Source organism: Actinia tenebrosa, unplaced genomic scaffold, assembly GCF_029948245.1.
Source record: "Actinia tenebrosa isolate PJP-AT-01 unplaced genomic scaffold, QUT_ActTen_1.0 PGA_scaffold0__85_contigs__length_37466705, whole genome shotgun sequence".
NCBI classification, from domain to species: domain Eukaryota; kingdom Metazoa; phylum Cnidaria; class Anthozoa; order Actiniaria; family Actiniidae; genus Actinia; species Actinia tenebrosa.
Window position 1 is genome coordinate 1 of NW_028292569.1, and position 16,390 is coordinate 16,390.

The window sequence follows — 16,390 nt, forward strand, 5'->3', positions numbered from 1 at the left end:
TCAAGAACTTGAAGTGACGGTGAAGATGTCTGAAGCAGTCGTTACCACGACAAAGCTGTCATATTTGGAGTGCATCCTTGGCGTGTGTTTTTGTCACTGTTGCTGTTGTTATTGTTGCTGCTGTTGGTTGGCCTGCATACGTTGCGCTGCTGCTGTTGCTGCTGCCTGTGTTGCTGGCTGTTTGCTGTCTTCTGCTCGTTCTGCTGCTTGCCGTGCTGCTGCTGTTTGCTGCTTGCTGTTTTGTTGGCTGCTGCGTTTGTTGCTATATTGTTGATGCTAATATTGCAGCTGTTTTTACTGCTGCTGCTGCTGCTGCTGTTGTTGCTGCTACTTACGGTTGTTGTTGCTGCTTGCTGTTATCAATGTTTTTATGGTGGTGTTTATAACTATTTTCTGTTCATCATTTTTCAGGCTACGCTTGTCGATTGTTGACAGCAGAAATGAAGCTTCTAATCTGCAGTGAGTCAACACTTGATGTAAGTCAAACAACTTCTTTCTCTTGGGTTAAAGTTTTACAAATTTCATGCATTATAAAAAGTAACTATAGACCTGATTTTTGATAATTATTCAAGTAGTATTAAAATTATGGTTTATCAATGTCCAGAACTAAACAAAGGCAATCCCCATGATTTTCTCTTGTCACTCAAAAAGTAATTGTTATTGGTTGATACTAGGGCACTCGTGAATGGCTGAATGAGCACTTACGTATGATTGGTCGATATGGAACCATCTCTAATCCACCACCAGCTACGGTCATACGAACTTAGCAGTTACTATTAAATTTACTCAAATTGTTGAACTAATATTGATTTGTATTTTAAAATTTCAGAAGAATATTGCTCTCATTATCACCGGCAAGGTAAAAAAAAATTCTTTTCTTTTGTTTTCTTTTGTTTTCTTCTCTTCTCTTCTCTTCTCTTTTCTTTTCAAAAAACGTTTTTGCTTTCTGCAAAGTTAAACCTTGTAGTCCTTAATTTAAAAAAAAAAGTTAAAGTTCTCAATTGTACCATCATATTCCTATATCTGCGGTCAATATTTTCATAAATTCATCTGTCTCCTTGTTTTACAGGTTCTTCTTTCTGCTTTGACAGATGAAATGAAGTTAAGTTTCCTTGACCTAGCAATGTGTTGCAAGGCCGTCATTTGCTGCAGGTAATAAATGTCATACCTCAACAACCCCCTCTGATAGAAACGAGTGAATGCTATGTGAGCTGAAAATATCGTTACTGCAAACTAATGTTACAGTTTTGGATTGTAAAATAGGGTGTCACCTCTTCAGAAGTCTGAAGTCGTCCGTCTTGTCAGGAATCATGTAAAGGAATCTATTACGCTTGCTATTGGTGATGGTGCTAACGATGTTGGAATGATCCAGGTACGTTATGTTACAATCATGGTCTCTGATCACTGTGATACATAATTTATAATATTCATCATGTATCATCATCATGGATCATCATCATGTATCATCATCATGTATCATCATGGATCATCATCATGTATCATCATCATGTATCCCATCATGCTATCATCATCATTATCATCATAGTATCATCATCATGTATCATCATGTATCATCATCATGTATCATCATCATGTATCATCATCATGTATCATCATCATCATGTATCATCATCATGTATCATCATCATCATGTATCATCATCATGTATCAATCATCATGTATCATCATCATGTATCATCATCATCATGTATCATCATCATGTATCATACATCATGTATCATCATGTATCATCATCATCATGTATCATCATCATGTATCAATCATCATCATGTATCATCATCATGTATCATCATCATGTATCATCATCATCATGTATCATCATCATTTATCATCATCATGTATCATCATCATCATGTATCATCATCATGTATCATCATCATGTATCATCTCATGTATCATCATCATGTATCATCATCATGTATCATCAATCATGTATCATCATCATGTATCATCATCATCATGTAATCATCATCATCATCATGTATCATCATCATGTATCATCATCATGTACATATTTATGCTATCATCATCATGTATCATCATCATCATGTATCATCATCATGTATCATCATCATGTATCATCAGCATGTATCATCATCATGTATCATCATCATGTATCATCATCATCATGTATCATCATCATCATGTATCATCATCATGTATCATCATCATCATGTATCTTCATCATGTATCATCATCATCATGTATCATCATCATGTATCATCATGTATCATCATCATGTATCATCATCATGTATCATCAAGTATCATCATCATGTATCATCATCATGTATTATCATCACCCTCATACATCATCATGTATGTAACACCATTGTCAACATTCACCCATTGTAACGCAACCCTGTTTTTCTTTTTTTACTTCAGGCAGCACATGTTGGTGTTGGAATAAGTGGTGCTGAGGGGCTGCAGGCAGCCAGCGCATCGGATTACGCCATTGCACAGGTAGCTACTAACCACCACGTTCATCCCCTCCCCTCCCCCTCTGAGTGAGTGGACCATCAGTTATAATTCGTTTCCTATCTTGATCTAGTTTCGTTACCTCAATAAACTGCTGTTCGTACATGGGGCATGGAGCTATCAACGTTTGTCGAAACTCATATTGTACTCCTTCTACAAGAATGTCTGCCTTTACGTCATTGAGGTGAGCTAAAATAAATTGCAGCACCTCGGAATATTAAATGTATATGTATATGTTTCCCACCAGACTGGACACTATTATGCAGAGTTTTAAATGTTGCAAACAACCTCTGGCTAATTCACTGATCAAACCCTGAAACAACCTCTGGGCTGATCCAAGTCAGGGCATCGTTAACTCACAGATCGAACCCTGAAACAACCTCTGGGCTGATCTAAGTCAGGGCACGGCTAACTCACAGCTCAAACCCTGAAACAACCTCTGGGCTGATCTAAGTCAGGGCATGGCTAACTCACAGATCGAACCCTGAAGCAACCTCTGGGCAGATCTAAGTCAGGGCACGGTTAACTCACAGATCAAACCCTGAAACAACTTCTGGGCTGATCTAAGTCAGGGCATGGCTAACTCACAGATCGAACCCTGAAACAACCTCTGGGCAACCTAAGTCAGGGCATGGCTAACTCACAGATCAAACCCTGAAACAATCTCTGGGCTGACCTAAGTCAAGGCATGGCTAACTCACAGATTGAACCAAAGGGAGAGACCTAACAATGCAAACTGCTATGGCCACTCTTGATTTCCTTGTTTCCAAAGAGAGTGGAGACTATTAACACTATTATCAGTATTATCAGTATTATTAATTCGCTTGTGTTTTGAATGGCTATTAGTGTTTTGACCTTACAAATTCTATACACTCCCAAAATATTGTGAATCACGTTCCTTGTCTAGTCGCCTAAACATTTCTTAGCACGTGATTCTGTTACTGTTTTGCTTCGTTTAACATATATCCTCTCTCTTTAGTTGTGGTTTGCCCTGGAAAATGGGTTCTCAGGTCAGATTCTGTTTGACAAATGGTGTATCGGTATCTACAATGTGGTAAGTGTCTTCAGTACCTCCCCTAGCAATTGGTCTGTTTGACCCCACCGTGTCTCCATCCTAACACGTCTCTTCCTCATCTGTACCTCCCCTAGCAATTGGTCTATTTACCGCACCGTGTCTCCATCCTAACATGTCTTTTTCTCATCAGCTCTTCACTTCAGTACCTCCCCTAGCAATTGGTCTGTTTGACCGCACCGTGTCTCCATCCTAACATGTCTTTTTCTCATCAGCTCTTCACTTCAGTACCTCCCCTAGCAATTGGCCTGTTTGACCGCACCGTGTCTTCAGAGAGTATGCTCAAGTACCCCAAGTTGTACAAAACATCACAGAATGCTGAGATTTACAACACAAAGGTGAGTTCCAATAGAACGTGTATATAGACACCTCGTATGCTTTTTTTTCTACTTGTATCTAATCCATGTATCTATGAGGATATGGGGTAACCAGTGTGTTACGAAATGCAGTTTTATTACGATCTCTCGAAACAGGTTGTAGAAAGTTTGTTTGCTCACCAGTATATTTCACCCAAGGGAATGATGTTCATTCATTTGCTCTCAGTGAATTAATCAGCACGTAATTACTGAGCTGCAAAGGGCCTATTGGTGCACTATAGTGTTTATCAAGTGTCATTCTCTCGAGAATAAGATTCTTTGTTTGAGATGTATCAGTATCCATGTCTTCTCATCTGCAACCGTTAAACAAAGAAATGATATTCTAGGAAATGACACGTGGTCTGAAATGGCAAAACGTTATGCAGCCAAGCTAAAGAGATCTATTGGCGCAATCGTTACACCCATTCTTACGCGACTAACGTCCAGGTTTTTGGCTTCCGTCTACGTTAATAACAAAATAATGATAAAACGGACTCAGGCCTTTGAGATTTTGGGGATTTGGTTGACGGAAGCCAAAAATTCAGAGGTCATGAATAAAAAACTAGAGACCTTTAGCATCGGATTTACCGCTAACCGCTAAGGATCAGGCCCAGAAACACGCCCGCAAACACGTAGAAACACTCAGCATAAACGAGATTCAATATGGCGGCTTTATCAGTAACAACTTCGTTATGACGCCCTGCTAAATGTTGAAAGTTTGCGGTACCTAGCGCATCGTCGTCGTCTCTGTTGTGGGGCTCGCGCCATAATCCAAATGGATGTAAAAGATTATAGGTTCGCAGTATCGGTTGTCATGGATTATATTAATGTTTAATTTCATTGCGCAGGTGTTCTGGTTATGGATACTAACCTCCGTCTACCATTCTCTACTCCTTTTCTACCTGCCCACTCTCATGCTTAGACATGGTATGTAATGTGACTCTGTAACACATATGTTATTGTGGTTATCTTAAAAGTCTTATTAATAAATTCCAAAAAAAACTGGCAATGATCTCGCTGGTCCCGCGAGGATTCGTGGAGGGGAATGCCTAAAGAATTTATCGAAAAAATAAAATAAGATAAAAAGTGAAAAAAATAAATGGGTAAAATGGGTCCTTCAATTGCCCTTGTTAGAAGCGGATGGTAGAATAGAGAGAATTTTGTCGCGCAAAGGCGTCTGGCATTTTCCCTTTGCTTTATACTATTACCACATCTGTAAGACCATAGCTACAAGACTTTTTTGACAAATGGTCTTCATCGTGCCTGATAGATTATCGTTATCATGTTAACAGAGGTACCATACAAGACTGGGGTAGTCGTAGGAGAATGGCATCTTGGTAACGTAGTATACACGGTAAGACCCTAGAGATGATTGTCTGTTTGTCTTCCACCTACCAATATGCCTGCGTGCCTGTGTGCCTGTGTGCCGGTGTGCCTGTGTGCCTGTGTGCCTCTCTATTCGTCTGGTTGTCGCGTAATAAAGATACTTTTCCTTTCTCAGACCATGTGTCACTCGAGAATTAGATTCTGTGTCCAGGTTTTATCTACATTTATGCCTCTATTTAAACTTTACTGGTGAAGAAGCGATTAATGGATCAATTTATAGCTTTCTCTGGACTTTTTCTCGTTCTTTAAACGTCTGTTTCCTGATTTTGGTGATTTTTTTAACCAAAGAACTTTTTTCTGTTGCAGAAAATTCCTTGTTGACTTATTAAGAGACACCCTTATTGAGTCATATATTTGTGAAGGAACATAAAGATATTGAATCGATAGAATAAATTGCGTAGCAATAGAGAAATTCTCCACTGTGATTCCGTTTTGAATCTATTGAAGCCAGTCTATATGATTTTCATGAATTGACTGTCTGTCTGTCTGTCTCCACAGCTTGTAGTGATTACTGTGTGTCTCAAAGCAGGAATGGAACTGGATGCCTGGAATTGGGTATGTCTTTCTTGTCTGCTTTAGATCAGTTTCAATGGTTGATCAATGCCCTCGCGCACTGTGATTGGCCCAAAGGATGAAGTTATCATTTCTGTGCCGTTGGCCGTGTCGCTTCACAGCCATAAAAAAATTACTGAATTATGACGGTGTCGTGTCCGGGTATTTTCATTGGCTGATCAATGCTTTCGCGCATCGTGATTGGTTGAAATGATGTCCTCGATTCCGTACCCTGACCGTACCAAATACGAAAGGTACTTAATAAGTAACTTTCTTGTACTAATGACGTCATGTTATTGTTTGTTCTCAGTTGTGCCATCTGTCGATCTTTGGGTCCATCGCCAGTTGGTTCTTTTTCCTACTCATCTATTGTATTCCAGCCATGGCCCTCTATATCGCACCAGATATGATAGGACAGGTAAAAAGTTTCGATTTTCAACTATAGCTGCTTTGTGGACGTCGAACTTTTCGTGTTCCAGCGTAATCATTTTATATCGATTGTTACATGTGTTATTTTACTATTCTCACTGCATACATAATTAGCGTGTCACGTAGGAATTTAGCAACCCCCCATTTATGGACATTGGAGTTTGCGCAGTGCGGGTGTAATGCTTTGCGACCCCTGCATATATAAGCGCCACACCCAGATCCTTGAATCATTCTGTCGGAAGCTGCCTAAGGAGAGAGTAGAAGATTCACCCCACCCACCTCCCCTGGTGGCGGTTGACGACGCATCGTATGCTTTTCGCATGCTCATTGCCAGCAGTCGCGGTCACCTTCCATATCTTAATTCCCGTGGCTCGGTAATGAGTATGCACTGAGGATAAAATACTGTACTTGGGTTTTTTTTCTTCTTTAATTTGTTTGATTATTTACCAGGATCAAATGCTGTACTCATCTCCTGTCTTCTGGATGTCATTGTTTATTGTTCCTGTTATAACTCTACTGGCTGATTTCCTTTATAAAGTGTAAGATCTAAGTACCTCTACTCTAAACCTATCCCCCATTCCCAATCACTACCACACCTCTACCCTTATTCTTGTGATCTATTCCACCGGGAACATGTTGCAATTAACCCCTTCCAGTACATCGAAATGCAGCTCAATTTGGATGACATAATAGGTGTCCAGGGCCCAGTTGTTCAAAGCTGGATTAGCGCTAATCCAAAATTAACTCTATAGGTCTTATTAAGAGTTAACCCAGGATTAGCACTAATCGGGCTTTGAACAACTGGGCCCAGAGGTAACCAGAACTACTAAATATCAGGTTTACAATTCTCATGAGATTGAAATTCTTTTGTTTAGTCCTTCAAATAGAGCTGCTTCGACGTCACATGCAAGGGATCTTAAAGGATATTAATTCCTTCTTCATAAATGAATGTTGGACTCTTGAAAATAGAAAGAAAGTTAGGAAGAGAGAAATGGAAAGGAAAGAGAAATAACTTGCATTACGTTATATCTGATACTCAGTAGTGTCATGTAAGGTCTTAGTGATCGTGCCTCTTATTTATTAATTTAGTATAATGAGAACATTCAACAAGAGTTTGAAAGAACAGATACAAGAAATAGAAGTCAAACACGTGAGTACTGTAAAGTATCTTGTGATATTTTGGCGGGAAATAATCACGTGACGACTCAACAGTACCCGGTAGTTGCGCGTTACATCACGATCAGCCCCAGCTTGGTTTCTTTGTCAATATATGACAATAGACATAATAACAAAACGCTTTTCCTGAGATGTTTTTTAAAATTCGACGGAGTTTTTCCGAGTTCTCTGTTGCTCAGGGTTAGCCTCGACTTTGACAATGTATCTATTATTAACATTATATGTGTTGTGTCACCAGGGAGACCCAAGTGTCCTCATCAAAACGCACCACGCACGTCACGCGTAAGTAACACAATCCTCGCGTTACTTTTTAAATCTATTATTACTGTATCTAATGATGGTTAATACAATTTGTAGGAAAATATGGACTCGTGCCGAAGCCTTCGAGGACAGGAAAGACACTGGTGCCTCTGCTCGTAAGTATAAAGTTTCTTTCTTTTCTCTTTGTACCTCTCTCTCCTCTATTTTTCCCTCTCTTCGTTCATTCTCTTCTTCTCTCACTCCTTCTCCTCCCCTCTTTCACTTCCTCTCCTCTCCTCTCTCTTCTCTCTCTCCTCTCTTCTCTCTCTCCCGTCTCTTCTCCTATTTCTCTCTACCGAGGTTCTTCCCTATCGTCTGAAGTTAAACATTGAGACAATGAAGTACATATTTTTTTGTTTCCTTTAGTTGGTTTTGCATTCTCCCAAGAGGAGTCTGGCAAAGTTAGCCAGGTGAGATTTGTTCTGACTTTTCTACACAGTACTTTTTATTTCCAGTGTTTGTATTTGATTAGTAGAACGACACTTATATATGGCTTCCACTCTTAACTAATCAAAATCACGAAAATAAATTCATCCAATCACAGTGCGTGAACACACCTGCCGTCGGTCCATAACTGCACTCGCTTGATGAGCGTGGCAAATACGATCAGAGTACTAGAGAACCGTTTTCTTCTTATCACGTGCGCGCGCACAGTTTTCATTTTGTTACTTACGCCCGTGACAAAAACAAGTTGCAGAGAGAAGTGTTTCAGCTCTAGAATAACCATCATTTCGAGAGTCATAGTACCTTATCTTGTATAAAATGCACTCAACAATGAGTTTTTGTTGGCACATGTATTTTCTAAGAGTTTGCGCGCGCGTGCTCTTTCCCGCCTTGTACACTTTCAAATGTGCACTGATTTCGAAGTCTATTCGCAAAGTAAAAGCAAAATACACGCGCATCAACATCGAATAAAATAAAATGTTATGAAATTAATTCTTTTTTCCGTATATTTTCTTTCTAGGCGGAGCTCATAAGAAGATACGATACGACATTAAAAAAACCACGTGGCGATTGACTAGAAATGACTCCATTGCCAGGTTCCTCTATGATGGTAGCTTATGTATAATATCAACAATGCAATGGGTTAGAATAGAATGTAAACATATTACCGGTAGAGGGGTGGGGTATGGTCGTGGATCAATACTAATGTTGTCCAATTTGTTTTGGCTCGCATTATTGACCCCTTGCAGCACGTTAAAATGCAGCTCAATTTGGAGGACATAACAATAGGTTTCCAATTCTCTTGAGATTGAAATTCTTTTGTTTTGTCGTTCAAATTGAGCTGCTTTGACGTCACTTGCAAATGTTTTTCTTACTTAATTCGTCCAAATTTCAAGGACTTTTTTCTTGATATGCATGGCTCATACTATTTTGAAACTTTAAAAATTGTTTTAAAGAGCCATTCAATTTAATTTTCAATTCTTATTGGCAATTAATGGGGATATTATTAAACCATATCAATATTCTAATTATAACCTGACGTAAGGGCGGTATTTATGTTAATCATGCATGGTCATTTTATAGACTTGACTTGGGGGAATTTCAAGAGATAAGAAAATAGGACAAAAATTTTTTTTATTTTCTGTTGGCTGGGGTGAGGTGAAGACGACCTCAGTACTGAACACATGGAGGTTATCTATTACAACAACATTATTTCGTTCCCTTGTTAGGCAAGGAGTATTCAATCTCAAATTTTCAATAGAATTCCTTCTGGTTGATAGCACATGGTGGTCAGGGTTTGACCACCATTTGGAGCAGATATTGAGATTCAAAGAATTTTATCAGCTGAGTGAAACACCGCAAATGCGAAAATAATGTATCCATAGCAACGTGACGATATCATGATGTCTTACTCGGAGAGTTCTCATGGCAACGTGGCGATGTTACAGCACCTTTTATGGTGAAGTATCCATGGCAACGTGTCGAGGTTACGAGTTTTTTAATCATGGTATATCTGTAGACCCCTTTCATGTGACGTCAAAGCAGCTCAATTTGACAAAACAAAAGAATTTCAATCTCATGAGAATTGGAAACCTATTGTTATGTCCTCCAAATTGAGCTAAATTCCGACGTGCTGCAAGGGGTCTAAAGCAACCCGACAGATGTTATGATGTAAGTCACTGCGTGTCCGTATCTGAACGGCACCTTTAATCGTTACGTAACCATAGCAACGCAGCAATATAATCATACGTATGTTCATCATGCTCGTTGAGACGACAAAGCAAACCAACCACGACACGAATGAAAAACGTCTGCGCATGCTCTGAATCCGTATCCAGATTAGTCAAAACATAAGTAAATTTGACTTTCTAACATGCCTGATAGATTGGACTTTACAAACTGCCAAAACTTAATGTCCATGCTTGAAACTTAAGACTAATTCTTTCATATTGGCTGTGGCCACACTGGGGCGTTTAACTATAGTTCAGCCAATTCTAACAATTGTTAACTTCAAAACCAATGTGACCTCTCTTCTGTTTAATTAACTATTGTTAGTTGCTATGCTGGTCGTCAAGGTAAAACAATGGAACTTAAACCAAGTTAAACTAAGGTACAACCCATGGTATAGATTCTATTAAGAAAAAAATGACCAATTAGGTTCGGTTATTTTGTGTAAGTGGAATAAGTATGTCGCGCCAATAAAGGGACAATTAAATCAGTCCCTCCAAAACGTATACGTAGCACACGGTAGTCTGTGTTTTCCTTTAATTTCACATTTTTCTTTAAGGTATAGGTTTTTTGGACTTCTTGATATTCGAAATTGCTGTTGCCAATACGGATCATGTTCATACACACACTCATTTAGCATAGAATTGAACCAGAACTGAGGTCTTGGAAGGATCCACACTCTGCGAGTATCGGTTACGTCTTAGTAAAGGTGCGATAACTGAAATAGTAAGCAATCTAAATCGCCGTGATGACTGAATAACCCTTAAATAATAAAAAATTTCGTCCTTTTTCGTTTTTGCTTGAATAACAGGAGAATAATCCTCAAGATTCTTCTGTCAGCCATTTTCGTGTTTTGACTGATAAGTCACAGAAGTGTGAGTCGTTCTTGGTGTAACTATGGTTAAACCTCACATGTGTGACCTCAAAGTTGTTTAACCATATATGAAAGAGTATAACTATAGTTTGTATTACGTCATTTAACTAAGCTAAACTACTGCTAAACTATAGTTAAACGCCCAAGTGTGGCCACAGCCATTGTGTTTGTTAATACAGTATCTTGGTCTGACAAAAGTATACTCTCGAGCTTTTTTGTATACTTGGAGAAAATAAACGTTTATTTTCTCACTCAAACCCTTCAAAATTCTTAGAAAACGTGCTGAAGTGCACTCATGCGCAAACGTTTTTCCCTAGTGTCACCAACCACGTCTTGTTGAGTTCCTTCAACATGGCGGCTCATGTCGTCACATGTCAACATGATGTCTAGAACGTGACATGTCAACGTGGCCGCTATGGCGTCTCATGTAAACATGGCGTCTAGAACGTCGCATGACCTCCATAAGTGCTCCTTTTTCAAATACGTGTGGTTTGTTAGTAGATTTTTTCTGATTTTTGATTCGGTATCAAACAGACAGATCTTCTCAGAGTCTTGATGAATATTTTACCCGGCACGACCGTTAAAGATTTTTTTCGAGTCCAGTTGCCTTGTTTTTCTATGTTCTCGCATGTTTTTTAAATATTATTTTTCTGTATTATTTTCTGTACAGTTATTTCATACATCGGTAAAGTTATTTATTAAAACTATAAGTTGACTTAGATATAATTATTAAATTCAATTTCAAGAAAATATTAGGCTTAAATTATGGAATGTTCAAGAGCAATAAACGATGTTAAAACAAATATTGAATTCAGTGATCCTCTTCTTGTGTTCGTATATAATCCTGTTATTTCCAGCCTTTAACCCGGAAGTATATTCTTTCTCCACGTGTTCGCAATTCATGGTATATTTGACTCGTGTTATCGCGGAAGTCACTTATCGTCATATGTATTGTCATTCCCAGACGTTGTTCAGACCCACTGAGCACCGCCTTGAATTAACTAAACTGATGTTTAACAGACAGGAAAGTAAAAGTGTTGATAAATAAATCATTATTATGCTAACATTACAACCGTTAGAGTGTATAACTTGGTATGTAACTTGTTTAAATTCCACCAGGAATTACGTCATGTGTGCGCATATCTGTTACCTTGCCAACCAATCTACTTATTCATCTGGGCCTGGTTCTACGAAGGGAGGGTAGCGCCATCCATCGGATAAATCCTTATTCAGTGTATAAAGTGTAGCCTGTGTACAGCCGCTTCCCACTCCTCCCCCCTACGTTTTCACCCCGTAGGGGAGGGGTGGAAAGCGGCTGTACACGGGCTAATAAATTGATGCTGTTATCAAATATGTATATGCAATGGATAATATTTATCCATGGGATAGCGCTATCCACCCTTCGTACGACCGGGCCTGATTTACTTTTACTTTTGATGTTGCCGATCAAGCTAATAATAATGAATTAGAAAAAGACGAGCCTGTAGTCTTATCGCACAGCGGTAGGCTTTAGCGAAGGTCAACTCCACCTAACATATCCATAGCATAAGATGTCGTAAGATGTCTAGCCAATATTAACAACTCAATATGAATGTTTTGACGTCATTGTGGACTTTGACATCATCAGGTGGCTTTGAACTTAGCCAATCAGAATTGAATGTGCTCAGATGGTCATCTTGGTGGTCACAACCATTACTCTCATCCGCTGTATCGATATTAATTCTACATAAAGTGAATGGTAAAATATCTTTATAGGATTTGATGATTTGAGTGATGCATCTTGGTGATTTCATATGTCCAATATGCTAATGAGCGTGATGTCATAGAAGGCATTTGAGTTTACTTGTCATCATTTGTGGATCGAAACACTGATGACTATAATGAGAAAGCAAATCTGCAATAGCCTTTTTATAAACCCTGAGTAAGACCCTCTGTATATTGCCTATTATTTCCATGAATAGTTAAAATATAATCTGGACACCAACTTTAACTTTACACAGAAAACTGTCAATCAACGCACAAAGGTGAGATCAATCAATATAAATACGTCCCCATAAAGTAGTATTTTATTTAGCCTTAAGCTTGTTCAGTGCATTTTACATTTCTTTTGACCAGCGAATTCCAAAGTTCATTCTGAAGGTTCATCTTTAACTAGTTTCTTAGTGACCTTTAAACTTGGTTCTAGAATAAATTCAGAAATATGTTGGAACTGAAGTTTGCATGTTATCTCACAATGAGCTGTAATGCAAAAAAAAGCAATAGTCCAATACTCCAATTTGTAGTTCCATTCCATGACCACAAATAATAGTTCCAAGATAAAAGATAAAAACTATAGTTTTGCTATGCGTGGAACCCCAACCTCGACTTGAAACTATCATTCATGGTTACTGAACAGAACTGTAAAATGGAGTATTTGCATTTCTTTGCGCTATCTCGAAAAGTAACCATGCCTGTGCATTAAAGCAAGAATGGCAGTGACCTTGCGATGATAGAGACATGAATAATCTTTCAAGGTATTAAAAAAGGTCTCTATAATTGCAAGGTCAGTGTTGTTCTTTCTTTGATGGACAGGCACAGTTACCTATCAAGAAAGTGCTAGGAACTGTGAAAAGAACTATTCTTTCATGGAGAGTTCAGAATTTAATTCCAATGAATTTCTTGTTAGCTCGATGGAAGTTGACTTTGGAATATTTGGACGAACTTTGGAATCCAAAAGTCATTCATAACACCCTGTAATTAAGGAATATTATTGAAGATTTTATAATCATGATGGTTATTCTTGAATTTAATTAATTCAAAACTGTTGAATGTTTGTGTTTCATGAACCTTAGAGAAGTTCTAAAACTCAAAATTGTTATTACTGTGAGTAGGTTTTTTAGCCACAACTGAACAGCTGTACAAAGAAAGATAACGTTAGCTTTAAAGTTTATGAAGGGAACATTTCCCTCTATGTTCTGGTTTTACATTTGTCAAAATGTCCTGTGTTCTGTCTGCATTTGTAGAGATTATATTATTATATCATTAAATAATGACAGTATCCTTTTAATGTTGTTCAATTCGTTTGACTTTTTCCCTGCTAGCAGAGCCTATTTTCCTTTTGTTTTGGTTGAGAGAGAAAAATAGACTCTGCCAATGTAGGACGTTATTTGTGTCACGCATGCGTGGTGTAACTTAGTAACGATTTTGACAGCGGCTCTCGTCAAACAATGTTTGGCGCCACGGTGTGTTACATTTTGCTCATGCGCACTACATGTAATCGGTCAAAAATCGGTTTTAAAACTGGTTTTGTTCGTCCATAATTGTGGACGGCGGTGTATCAAAGGAAACACTCTACATCGGCAGAGTCTCCTTCCTCCCCCCCTAAAAGAAGGGAGAGAAAGAGAAGAGAGACTCTGCTAGCAGGGCATTTGACTTTAAGCATAAATAATTAATTATTGGTGTGACTAAATAGGATTCTTGGTTTGGCTTCAGTGTTATATGTTGGATACTAGATTCTTGGCCATTCATTTTCCCTAACAGGATCATTGTTGTAACAAAGTAGAATGTGGTGGATGTCAATCAAAGAGTTTTGCATGACTTTCTTGGAAAGAGGATTTAAGGTTGCACGACATGGTAATGCCTTGATTGACATCTAGTAGATGACATTATGGACCTTGATGCACCATGTACAGTACTTTATTCCAATGAGAATAAAAACCTTTGTTTTAACCCTACATAACCTTATCGTTAAGGGTTTGAATAAACTATGCCATGCAAAAAAAAAAAAAAACAATCTAAAGGGACAAGGACAAATTAATCACATTTATTTATAGCCTGTGCTCTTTGTGCCCTGCAATATCGTTGAGAAGTGGAGAGCTCAATGGCATCTCACCAACAATACAGTAAGTTATGTAAAGTGATAGTGCGAAAATTAAAAGTAGCATCAACAACATTCTATACATCCCAAGGTCTATAAATAATTCATTTGTCCAATTTGATGAATTGTTGTCCTGAAGAGATGTGTAAGTATTTCTAGTTTTGAATAGGGGACAACTGACCGGAGGTTCATCCTCCACTTCATGTTGTTCTAGGTTCTTGAGAAGATTAATTACTTCTTTACTTGCACCGAATCTCATGGCCAACATCAAGGGAGTCTCGTTGTTGGAGTTTCTGTAGGAAAATGCAATAGAAATTATCCAGACTTTTGGAAGTTACTGTGGCAAAGCTTGAATGTAAAGCTATCCCCTACCCTTCCAAGGGAAGAAAATTTCGAAGGATAGAGTGGATAGTAGTCTTAATCACCTTAGTTCATTGGAAAAAAAACATTGAGAAAAACATGGTACTACCCCCTCCCTTTCAACTTTCAACAAAACTGGTCCCAGGCCCATTGTCTTTTTCTTGTGCCTTTCTTGTGAGAAGCCGATGCTAGTTTTCGATGAGTTTCAAGACCACATCCTAACCAAAACGTCAAGTCCTTGTATCTATTTTACACAATTTGTTTTAGTTATTTTTCGCACTGTCACTCCAAGTCTAAGGTAAGACCAATACTGATACTTCATAGAAATGGAAGGTGACGGTAAAAATGAATGAAAACATTTTCCGACTTTTTTGAGCTTCAAAAGATGTTTACCTTTCAAACGGTGAAAGCCCTCTCCTAGCTAGCAATTTAATCACTTCTACATGGTTACACAAGTGCATTAAAGTATTTCCATTATCGTCTCTAGTCCATAAATCGCCACCATTTTCAAGAAGTAGAGAAATCATGTTGACGTTTCCTCGAAATGCAGCAAGGTGTAATGGCGTTCTCCCTCGGTGATCTCGACATTTTGACACACAGACCTTACCAGAATTAACTAATTTTTCTACTTGGACAATGTCGTTATCCATACATGCTTGAATCAAGGGCGATAATTGGTTTTCCTTGTACCTTTTCATCTTCAGAAACCTTCAAAATTCTTTAAACTTTTGGAATACGGAAACAATCAGGCGTTACAAACAAGAAAGGAGATAACCTGGGACCTTGACTAGAATACTAACACAGGATGCCCAAAAATAAAAAAAATGGAAGAACATACAAAACAAATGCAGGTTGAAACTAGGTGAGTTAAAAAATAGCTTATTTTCTTACTTTTAGAATAACTTTCTGATCTCGAGAGCTGTATCACTTCTATATTATTATAAGAAAGTGTGCGACAGAAACGTGATAAGGGCTTTCAGGGTGATAATGCAATTTTGAAGTAGGGAAAAAATATGGTCTGTTATTTCTAAGCTCGCTTTGTACTGAATGACTTCATTTCATAAAACAATCTTATTTAATGCCTAATGACAAAGGAGACAGTGGAAAGGATTTCACTTTTGTCTATTAGATTATATCTGTCTTGTATCTTTAATGGAGTGTAATGGAAGGTGCACATTAAAGGATGTCATTCATGTATCTATGACAATGAGTATGTGCATAAGGCATGGGAAGCAAAGCATTTTCGTACTAAGCTAGATCAGATAACGCCAAAATTGTATTTTGATCTGAATTCAGTACCAACACCAACATATTATACATGATGTAGGAAGGATTTGTGATAGAAGTTTTTACATTGGG

General features: G+C 38.2%; 2 protein-coding genes across 2 annotated transcripts; one reads left to right on the forward strand and one right to left on the reverse strand.

Annotated features, from left to right (window-relative positions):
• Nucleotides 1-415: 415 nt before the first annotated feature.
• On the forward strand, nt 416-11,618 carry LOC148913134 (phospholipid-transporting ATPase IA-like). Its single transcript, XM_089026087.1, has 19 exons — nt 416-476; nt 675-752; nt 830-859; nt 1,070-1,152; nt 1,264-1,372; nt 2,406-2,483; nt 2,572-2,682; nt 3,478-3,552; nt 3,786-3,908; nt 4,775-4,853; nt 5,219-5,280; nt 5,811-5,867; nt 6,175-6,282; nt 6,744-6,832; nt 7,383-7,443; nt 7,708-7,751; nt 7,827-7,885; nt 8,136-8,179; nt 8,734-11,618. Exons 1-19 carry the CDS (start codon nt 441-443, stop codon nt 8,785-8,787), a joined length of 1,380 nt encoding a protein of 459 aa, XP_088882213.1. The 5' UTR covers nt 416-440; the 3' UTR covers nt 8,788-11,618.
• A 1,245-nt stretch (nt 11,619-12,863) lies between these two features.
• On the reverse strand, nt 12,864-15,773 carry LOC116304307 (ankyrin repeat domain-containing protein 46-like). Its single transcript, XM_031714017.2, has 2 exons — nt 15,425-15,773; nt 12,864-14,964 (listed from the first exon to the last, which is right to left on the reverse strand). The coding sequence occupies exons 1-2, from the start codon at nt 15,727-15,729 to the stop codon at nt 14,622-14,624; spliced, it is 648 nt and encodes a 215-aa protein (XP_031569877.2). The 5' UTR covers nt 15,730-15,773; the 3' UTR covers nt 12,864-14,621.
• Between the last annotated feature and the right edge of the window lie 617 nt (nt 15,774-16,390).